This window comes from Rhipicephalus microplus, chromosome 5 (assembly GCF_043290135.1).
Source record: "Rhipicephalus microplus isolate Deutch F79 chromosome 5, USDA_Rmic, whole genome shotgun sequence".
NCBI classification, from domain to species: domain Eukaryota; kingdom Metazoa; phylum Arthropoda; class Arachnida; order Ixodida; family Ixodidae; genus Rhipicephalus; species Rhipicephalus microplus.
The window spans coordinates 130,084,631-130,111,971 of record NC_134704.1 but is presented as its reverse complement, the minus strand read 5'-3'; the positions used below and the strand labels follow the sequence as shown (position 1 = coordinate 130,111,971).

Below are 27,341 nucleotides of genomic sequence, written 5' to 3'. Positions count from 1 at the left end.
TTTAAATGCACATTTATAACCCGTAAAGTGGACGGTAAGATAGCCGCCATAGCTCTGTTGGTAGAGCATCGGACGCGTCATTCGAAAACTGGTTGGGTCCCTGCTCACGGCAAGCTTCTTTCGTCCACTTTTCTTTCTTCAGGTATACATATACTTCTAATAACATTCCCTCTGCTTTCCTTGGTAGTGTTGTCTGTAATTTTTCACTAATTTAGAAAAAATGGGCCTTTAAATGTTACTCTTTTTTTCTTCTGCTGTTCTCGTAATTTATATGTATTTCACATTGTCAAGGAATCGACACAATTAAGTTGCTACAGAGGAGCAATCATTGAGTTTATCTGTACGCGTGTACAATTTTTAAACAATATATTTAGACAGCAGCAGCAACAACAACAGTAACAACCACAACAACAAGACAAACAGCATCTGAACAGGCATATTTTAGGCTCATCAAGAAAAAAACTCTGAATACACTCTAAGTATGGCAAATAAGCAAGAGCAAACGACAGATCCGTACACCGTCCTAAAAAAACATACTATCAAACAAAATTGGTGACTACTGTACAATACGTATATATAATACGCACATACATATTAAGCATAAGCATGTGAGTTGCATATACATATTAAGCTCAAAAACCGAGAAGTAGAGGACTAAAGTTCTTAACATGGTGCCCCTTAAGATTATAAGCAAGAGCAAACGGTACACATTCCTCAATAGACTTACTATCAAACAAAACTTGTGACGCATGTACAATATCTATACATATTACGCCTACGCATATTAAGCATAAGCATTTGAATAGCATACACATATTAATCTCGGAAACAGAGAAGTAGATGACTAAAGTTGTTAATAAGGTGCCCCTTAAAATTTGACAGATGGTTAAAGTTGAACAAGACGCACTGTTGACAATCATAGTGCAAAGTGTAGTACATGACCCAGTAACCGAGGCATAAATGCGATAGCAATGTACTTGCTTTTGTACATAAAGCACCACGCCAAGTGAGCCTCCTACACGTGTGAAGCTCATATGCATGCATAAACAACAAACCAGAATAAAAAAGCAACTGGTAATAGGTGAAGCATATTACTTTTTACAAGCTATAATCACACATTATTGATTAGTGTGGTTTCTTCATAACTACAAATGTCAGTTAGTTTTCTTGCTAGCGAACAAAACAAGTTAGAGACAATATATCGAGCGAAGCTTAGGATAACACGCACATAAGCTAACTTAAACTAAGATAGGTTAAAAAGGAAGCAAGATATTTTAGCAACAAAAATCACAGGTAAACAACGCGAGCTAACGAACACATGAATATTTGCAAGCGGTAAATACAAATTATAATCGCAGTTACCAAAAGCAGAAATTAGTCACTCTTATTGCAAAAATGTTTGGTAAGGGAGCAATAACTTTCAGCACTATGTACATTACACATTAAAATTCTCAGATATGCCGTCGGTACCATTTCAAGTGCGCCCTATTCGAAAACAGTTGCAAAACCTTCATCTGTTTGTAAATATTTTGTATTGACATGAAGATAAATGAATGCATCGCCACTCTGTCTAGCAATTTTGAAGTTTGTCTGTCAGTAACTACCGAAGAGTGACTTGATAATTTCCAACAATTCATCAGCATTGCTGGCATTGCAGATCGCGTTATAATGGGACAATATTATGCGTAAAATGACAGCAACAACTTCTTCTATTCCTTATTGACACAGTGCAGCGTTTGCGTGTCGTAAGCCTTCCACGAAAAACTATAATTGGGCTTTCTGAAGGGCTCAGCCTGTACAACCGTGACACAACACTTCTGAATTCCGCACGATTTTTTAAACTACCTGAGCAAAATCTGTGAACTGCAGCCGCGTGCAGTGGTTTCGATGTTATCGCGAAATTGAGAAGCTGGTTTGATTCAGGCTCAATCACATCTCCTTGATACTTCTCAGCGCTTATCAACCTTGCCACAGAGCGGTTACAAGTAGCAGCAGCAGATAATGAGCTGCCACTCAGTTTCCTTTTCACGCCTAAATGTATGCTGACGGGATACAAGACGTTGTGTAGATTCGCACCAGCCACACTTTTTTTTTCTAAACAAGATTAGCGAAGCGAGGGTCGTGATCACGCCACCAATAATGACCATGCAGCTCAAACTTCGCTGTCCTGGCTACCATTTCACAAGCCCTGCTGCGGTAAGGTGAATAAAGACCGTGTTGATGGCGAAAACAATACGTAACGAGCCTATTGTACTAAGGCTTGACCCTGGGTCCAGGGACAAAGCGAATGCACGCAAGACACGATACGCGATGCAAGGACACTTTGCGCCAAGCGACAATGGCTTTGGCTTGTGCTGGCTATTGAGAATGCGGCGATACTGCACTGCGCTATTTAGACCACGGGTAATGTTCAGGGGGTAAGGGAAAGCCAGCGCTCCTCTGCTGGTTATATCGGAGTCATCGTGTGCTAACATAAGCAAACAGCATCATTAAAATAAAGAAATGAAAGGCACTGAAGGATTCCCATATTGTGCGCCAACAATTGTTGGGTTAACTCTTCCTTTGTGATTGTGACTCTGACTTCCTTGACCTGCGATAGAGCATTGTGATGCCATGAAATACAAGAACAACCAAACGTGTGCATCTGTCCGTGCTTGTTTCTTTTTTCGAGAAATCTCACCCCACGTGCACGCACAATGCTGACATACGTCAGCTGTTCATTGTGTATGTGAGCAGCTTGCGTGCATGAGGGGTGACATTCGTAAAGCCATGAACCTTCATTCCGGAATTGTCGAATAGATATTTTGCGTGGCTCAGTGCAAAAGACAAGAACAACGCAATTGAAGTATACTTTACACAGAGTGTTCGAGAACCCGTTTCAAACGGAGAGATGGTTCTGTGTTGCAGGGTAATGTTGCCGAAACGCGCCGTCGTTAAGCTTCTCGCACCAGTTTGTAGAAGTTGAACACCTTACAACTGGGATGTGGGCAACGCGCGTTACCCGTGTTTTCTAATTTATATTTTCCACTTCATTCTATGGTACCTATTCTACAGGCCTGGACACCACTATACTAGACACTCATCTGTCATTGGTATAGAAAACTTTGGGAATGCCTCATTTTATTATTTTTACTTTGGGAACTGTGCAACCAGCAGGCAAGTTTTCCTTCACAAATTTAAAGTAGATTTTGCCATTCGTTACGTCAACGCTGTAGTATTTTCAGCGTGCTAACTTTCAGAGTCCCTTTTCGGATGCCACCTACGTGCCCACAACTTTTAAAAGACGGAGACGAATAGGGAAATTATAACGTCGATGGTTACAAATCAAAAGCTTTTTTTCGAAATGGGTCAAATTCAGAACGAAAACTAGTTCAAACAAAGCTCTATTGATATATACTTACTCCCATCTTTCCTCCAGAGCAGTAATAATAAATTATTTCAAAATAAAATAGTATTACTGTTTCAGATGAAAATTTCGAATATGTATGTGCCAGTACAGCCTTATTGGAGCTAGTTTCTGTTTTACATTTGACACACTTAAAAAAAAGCTCCTCAAATGTGCCAATTCATTGTCCTTTTTTTCAGCTACATAGCCACTCTAGTTACATTTTGCTCGGTTGCTGACACTTCCCAGTATATACTTCTTGTTTTCTTTTCTTTAGTCTCCCTTAGCGTTCGTGTGTTTCTCAAATGTTCCTCCTGTTTAAATCAGTCGATCGTCGTTTTCTTGATCTCGGAAATCCTACTTACTATGTTCATTTAGCATAAATGGCAAAAAAATTGTCCAGCGAAAAATTGCACCGAGAGTCAAACTTACACAGATCTCCTTTCAGGCACGCTATTTCACGTGGGCTTTTCTTCCTCTCAGAATCTGCGTCAGAGATCTCAAAACATGACTTACTTTCCTCGCTGATTAAAGATAGAGTACCGACAGAAACCACCGGTTCTGTTCACTGTTTGCGAACAAAAAACAGCAGAACTCAATACCACACAGTGTTTCTAATGGTTTCAGAAAAGAACAAGTGGCTATGATAACCTATGGAAAACAGATTTTTCTTGTACTCCAGACGCATGCATATATTCACTATGGTGCGAAACAAAAGTTGCGTCGTAATAAATACAATTTTTACAGTAACAATGTGCATTGTTATTAAATAGGCTACATTATCAACTACAATTGCGTACACGTGGCGCCTATACTTCGAGTTGCATTGTGCTCAATAGCTTCATCCCGATAACCCTTTGTCGGCGCTCACATTTCGTAACGACTTGTGCTTACTTCGCAACTAAGTACATACCATGTGGATTCTTGCTTAAGAAACCAAATGGTCCACCGGGCTGCTCGTGTCGGTGTCTCGTTGAGCGTACACATCCAACGATCCTGACAGAGTGTCACAAGTTTCGGGTCATTCATAGGACCTTGTACCCTTGATGGTATGCGGGTCATCCTCACGACAGGGTACAAGGAACAAGTGGAGTTTGTGGTAACTGTTAATCTTGAATGGGGTGATAATTGTATTACACCTTTTGTGGGTGATTAAGAGCAATACGGGTGCTATTTAAAATTGAATATTCCCACCCTAAATGCAGCAAAACTGAGGACAACTAAACACTGACCGACATAGCACGCTTGTCTGACAACATCTGAGCGTGTTAGGCCCGACAGGCAACGTGAGGAAGCACAAATACAGTGCTCGCCCATTGTGAAGATCTTCATTGTTGCCTTATAACTGAAGCCGACTAGCTTTCACCAACGACATTATCAATATGCGCTCTCTCTTGCTGTGTAAACCTGCCCATAGCAGTGGTACATTAGAAACGTAGGTGTCAGGCAGTGTCAGGTTTCAGCAGAGGAAACTTCTTCACTCAAACTAGCTCACACGCGCACAAAATTAACATCGTGACCATCAATCAAAGCCTGACTCACACTAATGCTTATAAAGCTAACCGCTTTCATTGTCCCGTGATATACAGCGAGCTTCAACATTCAACTATGTGTTAAAAGCTTCATTTAGTCCGAGTTCCCGCGTTCGTCATTATATGGAAGTGTTTTCAGCAACAATAGCATTTGTTGCGCGTTTCCTAATAACCATGGCCTCCTCCTCCACTTGAAATCATTCGCACGGCAGCAGGCTGCTGGTTTGCCGTGCCAGGCTCATTTGTCAGCACCTTAGCACGGAATCCGTACTTGTCGGCCACGTAGTGCACCTGCCGGAAATGACCCCAGGCGTCCGTGTAGCCGTAGCTGCCTTTCACGCCGCCCAGGCCGTTGCTCTTCTCTTCTCGATGCTGGGTGCTGTACCCGTCCAGGACTTGGTAGCCAAACTTATAAGGCTGCCATAACTGCGTCAAAATCAACAAATGCAGCTGTCAGTTTCCACGTAACATGAATATGGCAAAGCTTAGCAAGGCTCTGCGGTGCCGGTAATTCTGAGGAGACACTGCGCTACATACTGTGTGACTGTCTCGTCGACAATTTGCAGCGACAATCACCGGCATCCACTATGGCGCACCTTGACAATAGACAAATATCTCTTGAATCCGTTCTAGCATTTCGTCAAGAAATGACATTTCAGCTGAAGGTGACCAAGGAACTGCTGAGGCTTTCGAAAAAGAGGGACCTCGTCAAGCGGCTGGAGAGTGATATCACGTTCCACGCCAGATTATTGGGCTTTTACTGACAAGGTGCCTGTGAACGTTCTATGTGATGTACTATCTTCATGTCGCTTTCCTCTCTTTCATCTCTTCTTTAAATTCTTCTATCCCTTTCCCACGTGTAGGGTAGCAAACCGGTTTTCTGGACTGGTTGACCTCCCTAACTTTCCTTCTCTACTATTTATTCTATTAGCAAGGCACGTAAACAGAGTTATTCATGATGCATGTTCCCCGCTTGCTTTTGTATCACCAGTAATTCGAAGCTGATGAGCCTTAACAGATTTCACGCTCGCTCTGAACACCAACAGACCTGGCACAGCATCGGGTCACTGTTGCCAACAATATGGACTGTGAACGTGAACTACCTCTGCTAGCGCGATTTCACGTGTTAGAAATTTAACAGCTCACAAGGTCACTAGTTGCCACAAATCAGACCATTCGAGACTGATTAGGCCAAGTTCGTAATCTGTTTGCTAAAAGTTTAAGCTTACTGCGATTCCGAATTCAGTTGGTAGTCGATATAATCATCTGATAATCGCACTCAAATTGTTTCAATAAATCGCGAAGTTCCTCAATCAAGTCGAGGAAGAGACCTTTAGGCCTAAGGAATATTGTAACTGTAACGCAGTCATACCTCTCATGTGCTGGAGACGCTGAGCAGGTAGACTTTCAAGGTAAGCTGCGATAGGCTGCTGACATATGACACCACGGAGAGAGAAAGCAGTAATTATACCAAGAGGCCGACAAGTGAGGAATTAGGTAGGAGACGATAAGGGCCGCCCTTCGCAAGAACCGGGAAACAACGAAAATAGCTACCGCGGTGCTCATGTGGAAGATATACTAAGACGAAAAAACACTCCAGCCTCATCTCATACGAAAGAGCGCTGCCTATTGTTCAATCACCGCGACTATTCAACAATAGGGATCCTGCTCTGCGTGGTATGTATAGTAATGCTGATAGAATCAAAGTCAGCGTGACGAAGTCTGCATCGCAGCCTATAACAAGAAACGTGAAAACACAATTACTGGCACTCATTCAACGTCAGATAAGTAACAATGCTAAGTTTCAGTGGATTCTTTCTCAGGTTGGAATTGAAGACAATGAAACGGCTGATAATCTGGCATGCGAATCTTGAACGTGTGTCTCAAAATTAAGAGCTTCTAATAGTTACCTGAGCTACGAATGCCATATGCCATCACTTCAAGGCAACCATAACTCTTAATACCCTGCAGCATGTGTGATCCCCGTACACTTTCCCGATAACAAGTGAAACTGTTGTGTCGCGTGCATGTGAGCTCAATCAGCGTAAACCCCGGCTTTGTCAATCAAGACGCGAGAACATCCTTTCTCGCTCTGTGCTTTCTTTTCGCTATCACATGGGCGAATTTCAACATTTCATTTGGTTTCACCCAGAGCTTGACAGGGAAGGAGCTTTCGTATAATTATTGGTAGTTTGAAGACGTCGTTTTTCCTGAAGGGCCCGCAGCAATGAGGTTGAGCGCGTAATGTTATTTGATGGTATTACTACGAGACACTGGGCTGTTGAACGCCTCGTGACAGACCCCTGTAATTCATTAAATGCTCATCTGGAGCAATTTCTGGCCAAAGCTTGTCTGCAGAGATATCATAATCACCACCACAACTGTGCACGGGCTCAGCATGCAGCCCCTATAAAATAAAACTAGAGTCCTGACTACGAAGTATATGCATTTTAGCTAGATAGCATTATAAAGCACACGTGCTAATAAAAATGCTTTTGGGTGAAAATGACAAAGAAACTATGAGATTTTTGCTCGTTTATTTCAAAATAAACTGTCAAATTAGGTTTAGACCAAAGTTAGTTTTCTTAATTCGTGTCGATGACAATACTGTACCTCATGGGCACCTGCCGGGAAATACAAATTTCTTTGTTAGATGAAGACTTTAGCAAAATTGCATTAATGTGAACCGAGTTTAAAAATTTTTATTAGTGGTATTCACATTAAGTTGATTGACTTTCAATGTACGCAGCCTGTCGGCGTCGATCCCTGCGCGATTGACCATATGGGCCCTTTAACATTGGAAAGATTCTATCAGGAATAATGATGACACCTTCTCATGAGTACTGGCACTGAACAGATCCATCACTAAGTGTTTACTCGTAAGTGTGAAGTACATTCTACAGCTGTAAACTTGCTTTGTTCAAAGGCATGTTATGTGGGAGTTTAGGTGTAAAGTCGGATCAATCGAACCACCAATCCTCAAAGAGCCTTCTAAAGCAAACAAAAAAGGAAGATGGAATAGCTGCCGTCATTCAGATGTGGTACTTGGCAAAGTTATCCACAGGCCGAGCGTCTATGGCGACTAAAAAAGAATAGTGACGGTATAAATTAATATGTACGCATATGAGGCAATATTGATTTAACGGGAAATTTATGTCAGATATACCCATCTATCATCAAACGTAATTAATAGGATGGCGACGATCCATTACCTTTCCGTATCCTCCACCGCCATAGCCACCACCACCGCCGTAGCCTCCACCGCCGTAGCCTCCACCGCCGTAGCCACCACCGCCATAGCCTCCACCGCTGAGATAACCACAGTCCACTCGCACGAGCAGAACAGTGGTTGCGATCACACACTGTGGGTCCAAAGCACACACATCAAGAAAATTGTTCGCGGAGCTTGTGTATTACTCGTTGGTTGTGTCGGTGAACTTTGCGTGACAACTGCTGTGCAGTACGTGTAATACCGTATCGAAGCACACACACACATATCACTCTAATCACGAGTATCGATTTCACAAGAAGATTGCGAGTACCATTGTGGCCACACATGCACAGCTTATTCATGCACGCGTAACGCACGTCCCTTCTCATATATTATCCATTCTATTTTCATATTATATTCTTTTTAGCCTTAGCTGTTTGGCTATCATCCCTGAGTTCTTTCAATATTTCCTCTAGGAATTTAGTCATTTCCGATTCTCAAACTAATGTATCGTTCATGTTAAGTCTGCTGCATTTGCTTGGCTCACCGCCACTACCTAATAAACAGCTCCTGGTTGTTAACTAAACTATAGTCTGCCCACAGCACTATGTCACTGTCTCCGCGTCGTAACCATGAAGGTATTACTGGACAGCCCCTGCTGTCCAGTAATACAGCTATAAACCGTGCGTTGGCCCTTTCCCTGATTTTTGTCTATGAACAGGTTCACTGCTGCAAGTTTTGTATCTTTTTCACAGTGTTTTGTTTAACAAACGTGCCCCATTGCTAAAAACCGGCGTATTCCAAGGCACTTTTGAAAATGAAACGTATAAGAAGTAATCAATTTCCGTGACCATGGTCACAGAAATTTCCATGGCCACAAAACACAGCTAATCAAGCCAGCTGTATACAACTGACTCGGTGTTTGACCTTTTGTAGAAGGTCTAACATTCAGCTGGCAGTATGTTGTATGGGCAAACATAAGACCAGCAGATAATATAACGTACTGAACACACTTTTTCTCTTCTGATAGGAGAATATTTTAGAGCTGTTTTCTTGTGTATTATGTAAACTTAAGTTTCAAGTACAGTTTATGTATGACACATTCACTTGTGTTTTCCCCATTTGTTATGTTCTGCAATTTGTGATGCATTCCAGCCTTCATTATGTGATGTCAAGTAGCGCCTACTTAGCGAAGTAATAAAACAAAGTCTTCAAATGAAAGTTTACCAAGTGCGTGATAATTATTTTAATTACTGCTCCAATTAAGCGTGTTAGTGTACGTACCTTTCTGTGTATACCTAATGGTAAAATATTTGTTCTCGCTTGACAAGTTGACAAAATTTGTTACAGAGACAGTTAAAACATCAGACTTGAGTCAACTAATATTAGCCGTCTTGCTTTAGGCCATGGAGCGTTTGCAAGCTGTAAAATAGTTGATGTTTGTAGCTTCTGCAATATTAGTGCATCTGTACTGTTAACAGAAATGTCGGATTAGCCAAAATACATCATACAATTGGAGTTTAAGGCGGGCACAGAATGGTTTGCATAACTTTCAGAGCAGATATAATTTTGTGTGTCATTCCATTTCCCAGAAAGCTTTTGGTACCTTCGTGAAGAAAGAGGTGAGCAAAAACTACATAATGCGTCATGGTTTATTTTGCTTGAAGAAGAGGATTTTAAACCTTGAAAATTTTATTCAGCTGTTTCCCTAAATTTAGGTCCGCAGGACACATAGGTTTTCATTGAGCAATGCTGAAAAATGTTTTTCACTTGAAATGACTTATTCAATGATTTTAGCACCAATCCTAATGGTACGTCGTATAACTAATAGATTAGAGGAAATCATTAATAAGTGTGGTTACGTGCTGTTGCATTTCGAAACAACTATATGGAAAGAATGCTTCCTTCATCACATTCGGGTAATTATTCTAACGTGTACGCAACCGTGCGTTGCTTCTTTGCATGAGTGCAAAGTCTGTTTGGTTCTGCATTGATACTACTTGTATTTTGCTGCCCTATAAATGGGCCCTATCAGAAGTTTCAAAAATCTTAACGCAATAACCAAAGTGCAACTTGTATATCCGAAAAAAAAGAGCCTTTGACATCCTGGCTGACGATAAATCTCAGATGCATTACAAGCTACAGGTATGATAATTGCGCATCATTAGTAATTCCTGTTTCGTGTAATGTGATCCCCGCTTTGTAGGTCTGCTCTGGACGACACGAGGTTTTGTTCAAGCTTTAATGCCCCCATATACACGTACTGGACATAGCTATTTACGTTACTCTACGAAAACCTACATGCCATCCACTTTGATTACAGTCACCTTACTTGACCACTAGTGGCTGTTGGACTTTCTTAGTACAGTGTAGTAAAAAGAAGCAATGCTGACAGGGAGCTCACTTATCGACTGTTCATAATACAGCCAAAAAAATAAAAGACATAAATACGGAGTGGCTCCAGCCTTTCATCAAGTAGCATAGCATATAATGGTTAAATTCTGGGGATTTATGTGCCAAAACCGCAATCGTTAATTTGGTACACGCGGTTCTCTAAATGACTACGTTTTTGTGCCTTCAAATCTAAAGGCAGAAAAAATTCTCGTTGGCCGCGCAAAGACCTTTATGAGCTACACAGGCAGAAAAATTGGCCCCGTATCTGGATGTAATCTGCAATTGTTGTCGAAACACGATAGTCTTGCGTGTGGAGAGAGTGAACAAAACATTTATTTGATGATTTGCGCAAGAAAATCGGTGAATGGTATTCCGGAGGCGCTGCGTTAGAATGTCTCGAGCATGCAGCGGAGGCGAACGAGCGCATCAAGTCACGTCATACGTGAGACATGAGCGCTATCTGCCAGTTTCTTTTGGAAAACAAAGCGCGTGGCGGTGCGCGCCCGTCTCAGAGGTGATAAGCTGTAGAACGCGAGGCGACGGGTAGGTGCCACGACCACCTCGTCTTAGCAAAGCGTTGGAAACACCCCCGTTCCGTGCAAGCGTTGCATTATAAGCGCAGCGTGATAAGCGCTACGGTCCTTAAAATTACTTATGTATGCGTTTTCTAGTAAGAAATGCATATGCAGAATATATGCGTGTTGTTATGGTACCCCAAACATGCGCAATAATTGCTTTTTAATTGACAATTGCACAGGCATGAACGCTCAACATTGAGCAACATTGGTGGTCACTGTGGATGGGGTCGGTCATTTGAAGTACCCGATGCTGGTAAGAGTGGACAAACAGATAAATGTACAGACAGACAGACAGACGGACAGACAGACAGACAGACAGACAGACAGACAGACAGACAGACAGACAGACAGACAGACAGACAGACAGACAGACAGACAGACAGACCAATATTTTTGCGTCGAAGGTCCCCAAGAAAGACTATCGTCTTTATTATCGTCTTTGAAAAGCTTGCACAATTTTGTGGAACATAACGAATTCCATGGGGAGCGTCGCTGAAAGATTATCCGCACCATTAGCCACGTGATGTTAGACTTTAAACGAGACGTGCCGGCACGGCTAAGATGTTTCTTGGTCATGGCACTCCCTCGCCGAGCGTCGTGCATTAGATAACCTGATGTGGGCTGGCGTAATGCAGATGCCATGAGCTCAAGCAAGAAACCTTGTAAACAGCGCCCTAAACTTCTTGATATCCATCGATTGGCGTAGACACCACGAATTAACAACTCTAGCAAAAAAAAAAAAAAACGCGGAAAGTCTTAGTATGAGTAGAAAAGCTACGAATATAGAACGCTTGCGTTCGCCGTTAACTTCTCGCGTGTGCCTTTTTAACGCTGTTTTTGTTTTTGTTTTTCTCGTTAGAGATGACTCGTGTCAACACGCCCTGCTTTTAGCTTTTATACAAGAAAACAAGCTTTGAATACTCAACAAGCTTCTAGTTTACCGCAACGTTTGATTGTTACGCCAAGTACCAAAAGGAAGCAGGTTAGACGAAAGAAAAGAATTTTTGTGTGCCCGTGTCGTCTCATCTTTCCATCTTTGTTACTTGACGCAACGAACGAACGTATAGCGATGAAACAGCAACGAGTATGTATCGACACCTCTGCTCAAGTTCACCTTGATTCGTAAAAAGGGAGTTTAGAGCGTGCAGCTCAGACCGAAGGTACAGCCACCTGTCGACCCTCATCGTAACGGTAAAATAAGTAAAACGACACGTATTGTTTACTCAGCTTCGTATTGGTGGCTGTTTCTCCGCAGCTCTGTCATGACCTTCATCAGTTTGATGATGCACTAATGCACTAAGCGTTAACATTTATTTATACCAGAACGTATTCCATTGATGCTAGAACTATTTTTGCCTTCAAATTAAAATGTTGCTCCAATTTAGTCTTACCAAACCATCCGCCTTTCATCAATTAGTTCACCGAGTTCTTTAAACATATCAGAGCAGGTATATTCATCGCATTTTGCCTGTGCAAAGATCTCATGTGGTGTTAGATGTCATCGTACCATGGTTGTATAAGTATACTCTCTGTTATTTGGCATTATGGTGAAACTGTCGCGATGACAAACTAGTATTCGCATACATGCATGTGGGGTGCGAATAGGCGAAACAGTTATGATTTTAGCACCAAAGTTTCGTTATTGTAGTGGCCGTCGCATTTCCCTGCCCATCTGTATTCCTCCTAACGACACCGAATCATTACTAGACAGTATCGTAAACGTTCACACCTACCAGTATAGGGAAGTAGCCATACTTGGACATGGCGTAGAGTGTCGAAGACCGGTGTCTTTTCAATGATAAATCCGAAGGCAGGAGTTGCTGTACGATTATGGGACCACAAAAGGCTCTCACGTGCCCACGTGTTAGAACTGAGGCAACCACGACCGTTTCGGCTCTTTTTAAGGGCCCACCGTGGTCAAGCATCGAGTCGAAGGAGGGAAAGCAGGGCCTTGCAAACCACAGTGGCTCACGGTCCGCCACCGGTACAACGTGCTTACCTGCCGCACATGATGATTCGCTGTCTTTCTCGACGCCTTACCTCATGCGTGGACGATTACATTCACGAACGAGGCGTACAGGCGGCGTCCGTGCTCGTGCACCGTATCGCGGTATGCCACTTCCCTGCTAGATAATGCGTAACCCTACAGAGCGCAACAAAAACTTTTATCGCCTCGCCGTTGTTCCTGTTCCGTGAGCTAGTGGTGGCCCGGAATGCGTTCCAAAGCGCGTTGTGCAGCAACCATAAGTTGTTACGTGCGCCGTTGATTAGCCTTTCACAGTTTCTTTGCTTTCCGTCCGACATAACCGTACAGCTGGCAATTAGATTGTTCATTCTCCATTGCGAGGCGTGTTAATTGGGTTGCGCTTTCCTTCGCACATATAGACGCAGCATTGTGTTGTAGAAAGAAAAAAAACTGAGTGAGTCCCAACAATGCGTTTTCAAGTGTTACCTGAAGTCTCTTGCTGAACATCCTCAATACGATTTTGCTGAATGAAAAGCCTGCGTCATGTTTGAAATAAAAAGTGGTGAAGAAAACAGTGTTTTTTCTTAGTCAAATAGATAAGAAAATGAGTTTACCTAGGCCTTGAAAAATCTTCGAAACAGGTTTAACTGCTGCGCGCTTTTCAAGAAGTCAGCCCGTGTACCTGAGTGTGGGCACAGGGTAGCGAAATTACCTTGCATTAATTTGTTGTACCACTCAGAAGCTACGACTACACACGCGAATTTCACATTGCATCAAAATTTGATTAGTGACTTCTAAAGAACTAGCGTCACATTTACACCCAAAACAGGAATGAATGACAGCTCATCCATTTTCAGCCCTTTTTCTGGCAAGGGTGTATTTGCCTTAATGCAAGACGGGTTGATCGATAAGCTTAAATATTGTACAACGACGTGAAGAGATGTAACCACTGGTAAAAGTGTTTTTTTTTTCATAGGTAAGGCACGTGGTAATTGACTTTTATTAACAATCTCTTCGCATTGCATACTTCCTGGCTTCCAGGAGTCTAGGCACCGGTGCACTCCGCAAGAAGCCACCATCTCACCAGTGAATGAAGCTCGCCGCAATACCATTGCTGTAATACCGCAATGTCGTACGCCTTAATGTCACAATCATAATTGCAAAACCACCAGTGCTGGCTTACACGCCAGCTGATAACGTCACCTCGAAGTTTTGCGGTGGTTCAATGCGTCGATGGTGTTAACAGCATCCCTCTGAACACAGTATTGAACCTGTAGATGCTATTTACATTTTCTCGGTGAGAAAGCATAGATACAAGGTTGCCTTCTACAGCTTGTAGTTGGGCAAATGATCACTATACCCTTCTAACGGCTTTACTTTTTGAGCTCGTGATCGTTGTTTCATGCTTTGGGAATAAGGGAAAGTGGGAGGTTCAAACGTGGACTACCCACCTTCGTTTCTTTTCATCTATGCACAGTAGTAACTTTTCATCCTAACAGCACCAGCTCCAAAAAACAGACATACGGACGAAACATCAGGTAAAAAAACGTTTTTTTTATGTATATTTGAAAGTTGCTTTTATATAGCTGCGCTGCGCTAGCTGAAAACCACTGCCATAGTTCCAAGGAGTGAGAAATGAAGGCACTTCGATGAAAGCACTGATGCCACTGCCATAAGTCCCCGCTCTGCGATGCTTCCTCTCGTACTCCGTCCACTAAATGTGCGCTTAACCCTCCCTCGACACGCCAGGCACGTTGCTTTTGATGACCGGACGATAGCCGTTCTCATCGGCGACGTATTCGACGTTGACGAACTGTCCCTCATTGTTGGTGACCCCGTACGAGCCACGCCGGGCGCCTCCCGCGTCGCTTGACTCCTCGTGGAAGTGATTGCCTCCTTCTGGGTTCGGTACGTCGTACCGGAACTGGTACGCCTCACCCTGCGGCTGCAACGTAGGCGTGTCATGCGTTTAGATAACAAATCGAAGGAAACGTCGCAATGTGCGCAATGAAGAAAAGCAGCTGGTCAATTACAATAATATTAGGAAAAGGCCGTGGAGCTAAGTTTAAAATCGCAAAGGCACCACTTCGTCCAATGCCATAATGTTGCGCTAAACTCTTTTCATTTAAATATAAATTATTGTAGCCTTTTTCTGTAAGCTGCAATATGCGTCCAGCCTTGTGTTACTGGCAATGCTTAGCGAGAGTTGCATATTATTTATGTATTATTTATTACATACGCTTCTACAGCTCGAAGGCATTACAAGAAGGAGTGGTTAGCATATATATATATATATATATATATATATATATATATATATATATATATATATATATATATATGGGAAAGAAGTGTATACCTAAGGGCTTGTTTTTCGTGTTTTGACGCAATAATTATGAGATCTAACAGACAATAATGCCAAGGAATGTATAAGGCAAGTTATTTGAACCAATATAATGTAAATAAGAAGAAATAAAAGTGGGCAAAAGAATAACTTGCCGTGAGCAGTAAACGAACCTACGACCTTTGAATAACGCGTTCGATGCTCTAACCACTGAGCTATCACGGCGGCTATCCCCCCAGTCACTTTATTCGGTTTATATGTGAATTTAAACGTAGGATTGTCAGTCAGCGCCATCTGTAGCTATAGCGGTGAGTGTGAAACACATTTTTATGAGCCTGTGTGGCGCCACGTTGCACGTGAACATATTACGAGAGGGCAGCTGACTAATAGTCACGGCAAGTTATTTATTCACCCACTTTTCTTTCTTCTTTTTTACATTACATTGGTTCTAAGAACTTCCCCTATACATTCCTTGGCATTATTGTATGTTAGATCTCACAATTATATATATATATATATATATATATATATATATATATATATATATATATATATATATATATATATATATATATATATATATATATATATATATATATATATATATATATATATATATATATATATATATGTGTGTGTGTGTGTGTCTGTGTGTGTGTGTATTCTCTGTGCAAGTGGAGCCATATAAATCGCTGTCACGCTAGGATGAACTGGCAGTGAGCCAATAGTGAGCGTCGGTTTTGTAGAGAAAGATCACTATGTTGCCGTAATGGCAAACTGATGGGCGGTAGGTCGTGGGAAAGACGTGAGAAAAAGGCTAACTTTGCATGGTCCGATCGACTACCATCCACGTGAGGACTCGGGTAGCAAACGAGAGAAAAAAATGAGCAAAACATTTGTTTCAATCACATTTTCCTCATGTGTTCCTCAGTGACGTATGTACGAAACCAGCTAATACTTCATGATACTTCTTCGGGCTATACGTCCTAAAACAATGATGTGAATACGAGAGACGCCCAAGTGGAGGGCTCCACAAACTTCAACCACCTGGTCTTACAGTTGACGGGTCTCTGCTCTTTCACCTTCATCAAAATGTGACCACTGTGACTTGGATCAAACTCATCTAATACTTTAATGGGTATTTGAATCCGATCACATCCTGCTGTTAAATGTAATGTTGTGTTACTGATCACACCTATAAAAAGTTCAACCCTGTGAATAGACAAATGCTCCCTATTTTGTCGTGTTTTCTGTCAGTGAAAACCTTTTGTGAACGGCTGCCCTGCTGCACCGAGTAACGGAGCTTACAGCTTCAGTAGCGTTCACTCTAGTGTCATTCTGTTTGCAGTGGGCAAGGAGTTCAATTTCCATCTCACCCTTCAACACCATCAGTATCACCATCATCATCATTGTTAACATGATCATCATCATCATCTATTTTTTCTCAAGTACCCCTGTCGTTGCATAACATGAGTCGAAGGTTTGGGATGAGATGTTACTTAGGAAGCAAAGCGTATCAAGTCACACCTTCTAAATAGAGCTCTCGAAGAACATACTGAATAAACATTGAATAACACGCATATTGAAAAATATGCATACTAAGTACGTACGTGTGGTGCCTTAGTGTAAAGTTATCATTAAATACGTGTATGTTTTGCATTTACTGCTGTTCTCTTACAAACTTGTGTCACGTAGTATTTTAAGTTTCTTTGTTATACTTTCGTGACGTAGACGCGACAGTCTTTTATATTTGAACGATGGATTTATAACAATATATATTGATGACTCTCCGAACATGTGCGTTCGAGGTAATCACCTGTGTCCAGTAAACACATTCTTTAGCTACCCTCTGCACATTAAATAACGCGGACGCTCAAGGGATCAGAACAAGGTAGCGCAGTTGAATGCAAAATCTCTCCTACAGAGCAAGTCAAATTGTTCGCTACAAATTCGTTTAACCTAGCACCGGCATTTTATCAGAACATTATTATTGTTCTCTCAAGTTCGTTGAGCACAAAAATTACTTACCTGTTGTGCTTGCACCATTGTCACAGCGATGACAACGACACCTAGTAGAATTGCCAGCTTTGCCTGCAATGCATGAAAATATATACACTGATAAATATTTCTATAAAGTGCTTGAATACTTCAAAATCTTGTACACCATACAGTACTTAAGTGGCATAAATTAACCTCAAGTAATACTTGTGGTAAAGGTTCGCCTCATACTTTTGTCAATCTCATCTCTCCCGTCAAAGCAGCAGGATTGTTGGAACACAATTTTTTTATGAGAATACCTGCCAAAACTGCCTGATGTTCTTTCTTTCTATAAACTTTACTCCCGGAAAGCCAGGAATCAAAAGCAAGCTGTTCTGAGAAGCACACCCACGCTTAATTTTTTTTTCATCAATTGTGAAGCAGGTTTTCTTTTGAGGTCTACCAGCGTGGGAAGGTACAGGGCTGCGTTGCACTAAAACTTTGCACCCTTCTCCCTAATTAACCCTGCGCACACCTACGCCTATGACCGCTGCTTGTGATGTATGTGCGTATAATCGCACCTTAGCCCGCACTTCGTGGTGAGAAAACTGATGTATCTGCTGGACATCAGTGCCGACGTTAGGTCAGACCATGACCCACCACCCCCCAAGGTACTTACTACTCGGTGCGCCTGCATGGTAAACACACCATATACGCACAGATACAGAGTTTGCATAAGTAAGTCACTCTGGCTCTTAATGCTTTATTCATGACACAAAATCTGATATAGGCTACGGCTCATTCGCTGCTTCGTATGAAGTTTATTCTCACAGTCCTCGGCATTGGCCAGTTTCGTTTTTTGTTTGTTTGCTTTTGTGCAACGAATGTTCTTGTTGGGCTGACAGTTATTTCTCGGTTGCTATAGAAAAGTTGTATTTTACCTGTGTATCACCGGAAGTTTTCTTATTTTATGGCTTTCTCATAATCATCGTCATGAGCGCGTCCACGCCCACTTCAAAACAAAGACGTGTTTTATTTTTCGCCAGTTAATCCAGTGCTTTGCTGGTTCTAGCCATGTTAACTTTTATTGTGTGTTATATCGCAGCCCATAAATAAGTACTGCAGCGCATTTGTAGGCAATATTGAGCGTTGTCGTGGAGTAGGCTGGCACAGGTGTGTATCAAGGGAAATCGCTGGTCTACCGTGCCCTAGGAAACGCCGTAAAAAGGTTCCACAGACACCCGAACTCGTGTTCTTGCGTTCGATGGAGAAAGTAATGCTTCAATTTAGGTCTTCGTATAATTACCCAACAGCAGCACCGGAAGCGAAGTTTATCCACAGTTAGAGTCGCTGAGGAGCTGCGTCACTGCTCTTCTGATCAGCGATGCCTAGCTGGTTAAGCTGCCTGCCTCTCCTTTTTTTTCTTTACCTCCTATGATCATATGTAAATTGATTCATCGTGTCATCTTTTATGAAGAAGTGTTTACACCAAGTTCTAAGGTGATAGCTAACTTTCTCTTTGTTAATAACTGTACGGCTTCTCAGGCACCACACTAACGATGGGACATGAACCAAACATCCCATGTTACTATCTGAAAACTCTTCGCACAGTTTGAGATGTCGCAATTTGCACCTCAAGAGACGTTGACCTATCACAGACGTAAGAGAGTGTGCCCTGCGTTCCCAAGTGAAGTAAACTGCCTCAATGATGCCACACGTAGATGTGTCTTTCAACCGCTTTGCTTCAAATTTCACACAACTGCTCTTGTTCTAGAGTGCCAGAAACATGAAGGAAAGGAGGGACGGACAAGAAAAAAAGAAAAGGCAAGAAATGTATGGGTTTTATTAGTCTAAAAGAACTTGTATGCTACCCTGCAGTGACAATGAAGATTTCTAAGAACCATACACGTTGTAATATGCGACTGTACAGATACAGTTGGAGCGATGGTTTCTATCAATCGCCTCTTCCTCCTTTTAAGATTTCGTACGGCTTGGCTTACTACTCTTCACCTATCTTTATCATTCATGCAGAGAACGCCATGACCAGGAATAGGGAGATGTGCCTGCACTCGGCCCATCACCAGGTTGCATTTTGCCATCACGCCTGATAACCTCCAAAAATATCTTGTCCCCATATTTGCACATAAAATGAGACTATAGCTTGTTTGCATGAATGGCATTTTTGGGATGGCCGTCATGACATAGGCTCAAAATGAAGCTAACGTTCAAAAATAAATTTCAGGTTTGAAGTCACCTTTTCAGTGTTTATGTGTCCAAAATACTTCATAAAAGCATTGACTGTAAGTATGAAAATCAGTCCTATGCCGATTTGACATTGATAATGGCCGTCATCTACCCCGTATTCCAGTAGCGTAACCAGTGAGTGTGTTCGTGAAACACAAGAAAGCGGAAGCGTTCACGAAAGCTCATCCAGATTGAAATTCAAAACAGTGCTAAAACAGGGCAAGAAATAGAGAAAATAGGACATAAAGTTGTATTCAGCTCCCTATAACCTAGCCTCTATTCTATGTGCTGTCTTAGCGTAGTGAATTGATTTCCGTATCTAACAAGAAGCCTCATAATACATACTTTTTTTCAGTTTGTTCAAACCTCATGGCCTGTGACATAGCCTTTACGCGCATTACAGAAAGCACTTCCCCCCTCCCTTGCTCAAATTGGCGTGAAACGAAAAATCTTAGCATAAAACGGCCTCTGAAGGCACACCCATGCAGCCAGATGGTAATTCCGAATGTATGCATAGTTGTCGGCAGGAGCGTAAACCTTCTTTGCCATTGGTCCCGATGCGGCTACGACTGAGCTTCATTAGAGCTGCATGGGATTACAGCAGCGGCCAGTCTAACTTGAAAGTGAAGTACCATTTGCATGTACATTGTTGACATCTCTTGTGTTTTCTTCTCTCCCTAAAGCAAATTAGTAGTCCAGGTATACCACAATGGCACGAATCCTAAAATGTTTTCGATGAGATATATCTATTTCCCCCTCCGCTGTACGTTCCTGCCTCCTCAAATATGCCTACGTATACGTAACCCTCAAAGCAAGAAATAACAAAAAATCACAGGTGTGTTGACGTTTACATTCAAGCTGTTGTGGTATTGGAGGCAGACTCAAATGGGGTGCGAAGCACCCCACAGTGATAACCATTCATTTGAAAATAATATCATTCGAGTGAATACAGATATGCAGCAAATGTTGTCGTTAACAGCGTCAGAGTGAATAACATGCAACGCTAACAGCAACTGTAAAAGACTAAATAATGCTTTGCAATTGCCAAGAACAATACGGATCACTGAGCTAGCCTGTTTTTTTTTGTTGTTTTTTTCTGACATAAACAAAGTGTTTAACGTTTGGGCCGCTGCGTATCACTGCTCCATACGAGAAGTGGATTCGTATGCACGGTGCAATGCACTATATTAGGTACGGAATTCATAAAGCACTTGTTCACACCTCTTCATTCAAAGCTTATGGCTCCGTTTTCAGAGTTGCTTCTGATGCCGTCCACGACGTTTGTCAAACGCAATTAGGTTTCATCAAATCTCGACGGAGTTGCTAAGCTCGCATTGTAAGGCACATGTTATTATGCCCACATTTTTTCTTTTTCTCCAAGAGCGTAACCGCTATGCTTTGTTCACTAAAGTTTAGGATTAGGTACGCATTCCAACTTTCATTTCTATTCTTTCTGATAAGAGAAAAACTCTGAGTTCGCTCATGCCAGATGGCAGCACGAACACAAGCAAAGTGCTCACCATGTTTGAATTCCGGTGTAGCTGCAAGCCAGAAGCACGACTCCGTTTGTAAACACAGAAGACAAGGGCGCCACAGACTCCGTCAAGTCAAACTCACGGAGGTACTCGCACGCGCTCTTCCTTTATATACGAATATCTTACGTCTACCTGCCACCCTTTCCATTTGTATGCTTTGCATTTCATTTTCTTACCTATCTATTTTTTATGTCCATTTTGTGGACATGCGTCATCCTGACGTTTCTCTACGCTTCTGCAAAGGTTCTAGCGTTGGCAGCAAGCGCTGGCATGGCCGGACGACGCGCAAACGCAGCGACATACTCGCGTAATTACGACACACTCACAAAGGCATATACACAATCGGCGCTAACGCCTCCGCGCTTTCCCCGGTGGCCTCTGCACGAGCAAAACGGAAATAATAAAAGCGATGTTTTCTTTCACTTTGACGGTTGCGAACATCATAAAAACGAAAGTGAGGGAAGCACACATCACTCGGCATGTACACCCCCGCTTCTTGCCTCATCCAGCGATCGTCCTTCACCTTCAGCGGCGCTCGAGGCGCCGACTCAGGTTGTGAGGAGAGAAAGAGCGCTGGCCAATTAGGCATGACCTGCTATGATCGCTAGCCATCTCCTCGGGTCGTGTGCACGAACATCAAGCCGCCACCCTTCGGGGTCAAGGAGGAACTAACCATCATCTCGCACCAGCTCGAGTCGGTGCCGGCTGCCTCGGCCGTTTACAGAAATCTCCGGTCGCTGATTGCAGGATGGATGTTGGGCAGCACGTTTTCTCTATTTGCATGACCGATGGGGAACCCTTAACTCCGCGAAGGCGCCCTTGGAGGCGGAGCGCCTTGGAGGGTTGAAGCGTGGGTCAGTTGGCACGCGTCGTATATAATAGCACACCTGTTCGACGCTTCTTGTGTGGAGCGAGCCTGGGAAGGTATACCTGATCTATCGATCTATAGCAGGTGATGAAAGAGAAGATCCTGCTCCATCATGCCAAGAGTAAAGAAATGAATGGTGACGTAGTTATCGGTTGATATTTCATGTCTGTTGGCAAAAAAAGGAATACGTGTACTCTCGAGGGCAGGTTTACTAAGTTAAACTAACTAGTTAAGCAAGCTCTACGAGTCTTTTCTGACAAGTTGTCAAAGCTTGCAAGGCTATGCAGCTGCCGTGGTGGGTGGAGCAAGCAAACCGTAGCCAGCCAAAAACGGCTAAATAAGGCGAAAGAGGCCAAAAACGGCTAAATGAGGTGAAGTCGAAGAAGCCACGCTTTTTAAAAATTATTCATACGTGCATTCTATTTGTGTTTTGATGTACTTTTGCTCTTTTTGTAGCACGTGGCAATGCTGAATGAAAAGCAACAGCGTCGTTTATGACTTGTAAAGAGGGTCGTCTTACAAACCCGCGTCGAATGCCTCGGTTTTATCCACTGTTTTCGACGAAAGGTAAACGCTGAGCAGCCAAGAAAAACCTGCGATACTATTATATGCATATGATACGTCATGGTGCGCCCAGAAGAGTTTTCGCATACGCTTGGCCAGTGCATGCTGGAGGTGGCGAATTGGGGATGTATCATCTTCTATACTGGGCATCGCATCCTTCGGACTTCGAAGCACTGCACGGGCCTTTTGGGGCATAATGCTGATGGCATGTATTCTACTAAGAGGCACTAATACTCAGAAACTTCTACAGACACTGTAACAAAAATAACTTGAAGACGGTCATGAAATCTGAGGCCGAGCGCACAGAAATATGTTGGGCATACTTTCCAGTTTGACCAAACTGAAGGAAACTCTACTTACTTATGGGATACTTGTGTCGTGCAACGCGTAGTATTTACGCAATAGCGAGCAATTGTGATTAGGATATGTCGTGAAGCATGTTTCAAACGCTGCACTGTTCCTCTATAGAAAAGTCATTCAACTATTATACCGAAAAGGCAACGCATTGTAGACTTTTGGGTTAGGAAGTTTGCGAACATAAGGTACCTCCATTTAGTGGACATGAAGGTGAGAGTAGTTTAATTATTTCTGGACTGGGCTTACAGTGTCCTAATATTATCTTCCCAACGAAAATTGTTTTGCTGATTGTAATAATCACAGTGGTTAAGATAATGGCGGCAACCTCTAAGACACTCGGGGACAAGATCATATTCATCAACATGAAATTACTAACACCACTGAGACAGTAGCCGCTGTGCTCCGCTGCTTACTCCAATGTCGCCGGCTTGATTCCGGTCAGAGCGGTCGCATTTCAAAAGAGGCTAAATTCTAAAGGCCCATGTCCTGTGCGATTTTAGTGCATTTTAAAGAACACCAAAGGGTGATAACTTTCGGAGTCATCCGCTACAGCGGGGAAATTAATCATATCGTGGTTTATGCGAAAAATAACTCCAGGTATTATTATAGGACAAAACGAGGTAGGCTGAGGCCCAGACCATGGATTGCTGGTGGATTCAACTCTCGATCTCCTATGACATCCTTATTTGCAGCACGGTGCCTTTGAGGAACAGCAGTATGCAACGGCACGTGCCACGCTGCTGCAGAAGTCAATCTTTATGACCACAGTGGACTTTGTTGTTCTGATGTGAGCATCTTCAAAGAAGCAGTGACATGCCTGCTCTACACACGTAGATCTCCGTAGTTCAAGGCGATCTGCTACAAAACACTTTTATCACGGGCCACCATATATCTAGGACACGTGAGGGTGCGAGTGTCTCCTTCAAAGAACAGCTGCTACAACGAAAAATAAAGGTATTGAAAAAATGATAGTTGAATCTTCAAAGCTTGACATCTTGTTGCCAAAGTGCACTATCATTTCTTTCCACTCTCTACCAAAAGAAAGGTTTAGTGTTTGCTAATAGTAATTAAGGGGAGCATCACCCCGAAGTCACCGGGCGAAAGCCACGATATGATTGAGAGACATAGGTGTGGTGGGATCCAGTTATTTTCACCACCTGGTGTTCCATCCTGTGCCTAATATCACACGGCACAAGGTTTTCTAGCATTTCACCGTCAATGAAATGCGACCGACGCTGCCGGTGTCGAACCCGCGCCCATCGACTGTGGGCATCTGTCGTAAGTGTGGCCTCACTGCTTCGCATTTTCAAACAAAATTGTTTGCTTAAGTGTTTTGATCTCCCTCTATTCGTGTGTTCTTGGCGCCTGACTCTAGCAGTGCACTACAATAATGTTGAATTCATCTGCATCATACGTCATGTATACCTCATGAATCACTGCCTGAAGGAGCTCGCGTGCATAACGACGCTCACAAACAGGCCAGCAGTAAGTTGTCGTGCAACATCCGTAGCCGCTCATCCTGGACGCTATGTAAGATTTCCCGAGCTTGGTGAAACTCGGGATATTTATGGGCTCTGGCGAAACCCCCTTTTGAACGAGCCAACAATACAAAAAAGTCTAATCCACCCCACAGATCACTGCATTTCTTCGGTTACGATAGAACCCGCCATCGCGTCCAGGGCGGTCACCAAAGTTGGGCAGTGCTTTCAATCAGAGACATTTTCTATCATTTTTAGTCATTCCATTCAGTGCAGAAGTGCACTCATGAAATAAAGGCCTGTGAAACTTTTTGCCTGGTGATACATATATAAAAGAGACGGGCTGTCTAAATTCATTTTGAAGCTTTTAATGTCTGCATTAAGTATCCTTTAGAATAATCGGCATGATTGCCTCTGAGATTACTTGTGGCCGAGTGACTTAAACTATTGTGACCGCAGATACAACCGAGAACACGTGTATAATCCGCATGCTCGGCCTGTACAATCAAGCGCATGACCCGTCCAGTGCGCACCCTCTTCGTCATGTTCGTCGTCTGCTAGCTCCCTGAGCAAGTGTGGCCGGCAAATCAGCTATCTGCCTGGGCCGTATACTTGGCTAGTTAGATCAGGACATGTTATCACCAAGCTAAGTAAGCTAGGTCATGTTAAGACCAAGAAAATTACGTCACGTCTTAGTAAGGCCATGCTAATGAAGCCATGTAAAGCTAGGACCGGGCTAGAAAAATCATGCTAATTAGCGAGAACGTATTTAGTGAATTCATGAACACACTAAGTAAAACAATGCCAATTAGGCCTAACACAATGGTTACTACAATCGTGCCAGTTACGATTATGAAAACAGCTTCATTCTAATCAAAGCCTTACAAATTGTACCCGAAATAATTATAGCTGTTCTAATTGAAACCTTAATAATTTAGGCAAAACTGTTCATTTCTATGTTCATTAAACCCTAGCAACTTAGTAAACACAAAATAAGGACACAGTTGATGCGTTCGTCACTTGTAAGCACACAGAGCAGACCGAGTAGACGACCGACAAATTTGGAAGAAGCCAGGTGATCACAAGCTACTGTGCGGCGCCAGCCTTGCATAAGTAGTGCAAGCTTACCAAAACATTTTATATGCAAAGAAGCTACTGCTTGGCATCGCCGCATAAATGCTTTACAGTCACACCAGTCCTATGACCGCCACGAGCTGAATTTAGGCCTTCTCAGAATCAACGCGTCTGTACCCGAGTTCACGCGTCAATCAGTCTGATTTACAGACGCTCGCGGCGAAGATCAGGTCTGCCCACCACTTTTGCTTTTGCCGAGGAGCACTGTTCTCACCGCAACGACAGCGAGTGGCACGATTCATCTATCAGCTTTATCACGCAGACTACGCAAAGACGCACGAAGCAGCAAATGCTATATAATCACATGGCTACGATATCTCTCATTCAAGTCCACCAATAATCACGATGTATTCACTCGCAGCCGTCTAGCCGCCATGATACGAGCGCCCCTGGTGACAACCTGTTCTTATATTAACCAGCAATATTCAATAGAAGCGAAATGAGCAGCACGAGAGTGCTGCGCATGCGTCATTGTTGCCTTCGGGAGTGAAAACTTTTATGCTGCAGGTGAAACAAAGGAACTTGCCCAAAGGAGGACAAACGCCCACCAACACGCTTGTGGGAGGCGCGTTTTTGAGTTGACAAAAAGGATGGCGCTACAATCACGCTGACGTAGCTGCAGTATTCAAATGGTAACTGGTTGGTGGCACTAACGTTTTTGAACATGTTGTTCCCAAGTTCAATCTAAATAGGTCGCAAAAGCCGTAACGATATGTCGTCTGAAGCCAATTGCGACAGACATCAACAACTGCGTGACGATTGAAGTGAGATTAGGTGAGGGGCGGATAAATAGAGAACCAAAAAATTAATTAAACGTTTATTCTTCAATGGTTTTATTTATATTCGTTGCGAAAATTAGTATACTAGTTTCACAAAGCTTTGCTCGTTGGTATGTAGTTGAGTGCCCTTTTTTTTTCGCTTGGTTTCAGAAACAGCGGGCACATGCAGGCAGTCTGGTAACATGAGCCGATGGTTTCGGGGGCGTATCCAGGCAATATGATATCAGAGCTTGTGTTCAGTTCGGCGTGTTCTTTATTTCAAGGCATTACCAGGTCAACGAAGCATCGCTCGCTGTTCCTTGGTGGTTTCGTGCCCTACCTTGAGAAGTTTGCCTATTTTTGTGTGCATTTCATAGCTCAACTTGCTCACATAATGTGTAGATAGCCGCTCCTGTGACTGCCGACTCCTTTAGCTGGCGCGCGGCCCGGTGTGCCCTCGCCTTTGGTGACTGTGAATCCAACGTACAGGCTAAGTGACAAGGCGCTGTACTCTATGGCGACCAGAGCGATATTTTCAAAACTACTGTGTCACTGTCGTGGTTTTCAACGATTGGGCAACGCGAGTTTTCGAACTATTAGGCTATTCTGCCCGTGAACAGTTGTCTCACAATTGCCTCTGCGAAGTCTCTTGTGCATATTGCAAGTATGTCATTTGGCTAGTAAAACAACTTTGCTTCCTCAGTCTTTGTTATTTTGGTTTATTTTCTCTCTCGCATGCAGTTAACGATACACAATTAAGATGAAATAAAATTGCGTAATGATAAAGACACGTAGCAGGTCAGCAATTATGAAAATTTTCAATTTCGCGCCACATAGAGCAAATGCGTGACGGCTGTGACGACATAATTTATTTATTTATTCATTTTGCTGTTGGTTATCCCTTTCTCTCATAGATGGCGATGGTGGCAACGAGCTGTCGACTACTGGATCCATGGGCTTCTATGGGAGTTACGCTACCAGTTTACCTTGGTATTTATGCAATAATCAGCGCGAAT

General features: G+C 42.9%; 2 protein-coding genes across 2 annotated transcripts; both read right to left on the bottom strand.

The window, feature by feature from the left end:
• Positions 1-115: 115 nt before the first annotated feature.
• On the bottom strand, positions 116-12,980 carry LOC119174231 (adult-specific rigid cuticular protein 15.7). The gene is made up of 3 exons (XM_037425061.2): positions 12,834-12,980; positions 8,130-8,279; positions 116-5,343 (listed from the first exon to the last, which is right to left on the bottom strand). Exons 1-3 carry the CDS (start codon positions 12,861-12,863, stop codon positions 5,083-5,085), a joined length of 441 nt encoding a protein of 146 aa, XP_037280958.2. The 5' UTR covers positions 12,864-12,980; the 3' UTR covers positions 116-5,082.
• Positions 12,981-14,600: 1,620 nt separating this feature from the next.
• On the bottom strand, positions 14,601-21,289 carry LOC119174233 (adult-specific rigid cuticular protein 15.7). The gene is made up of 3 exons (XM_037425062.2): positions 21,152-21,289; positions 17,439-17,501; positions 14,601-15,011 (listed from the first exon to the last, which is right to left on the bottom strand). Exons 1-3 carry the CDS (start codon positions 21,152-21,154, stop codon positions 14,793-14,795), a joined length of 285 nt encoding a protein of 94 aa, XP_037280959.2. The 5' UTR covers positions 21,155-21,289; the 3' UTR covers positions 14,601-14,792.
• Between the last annotated feature and the right edge of the window lie 6,052 nt (positions 21,290-27,341).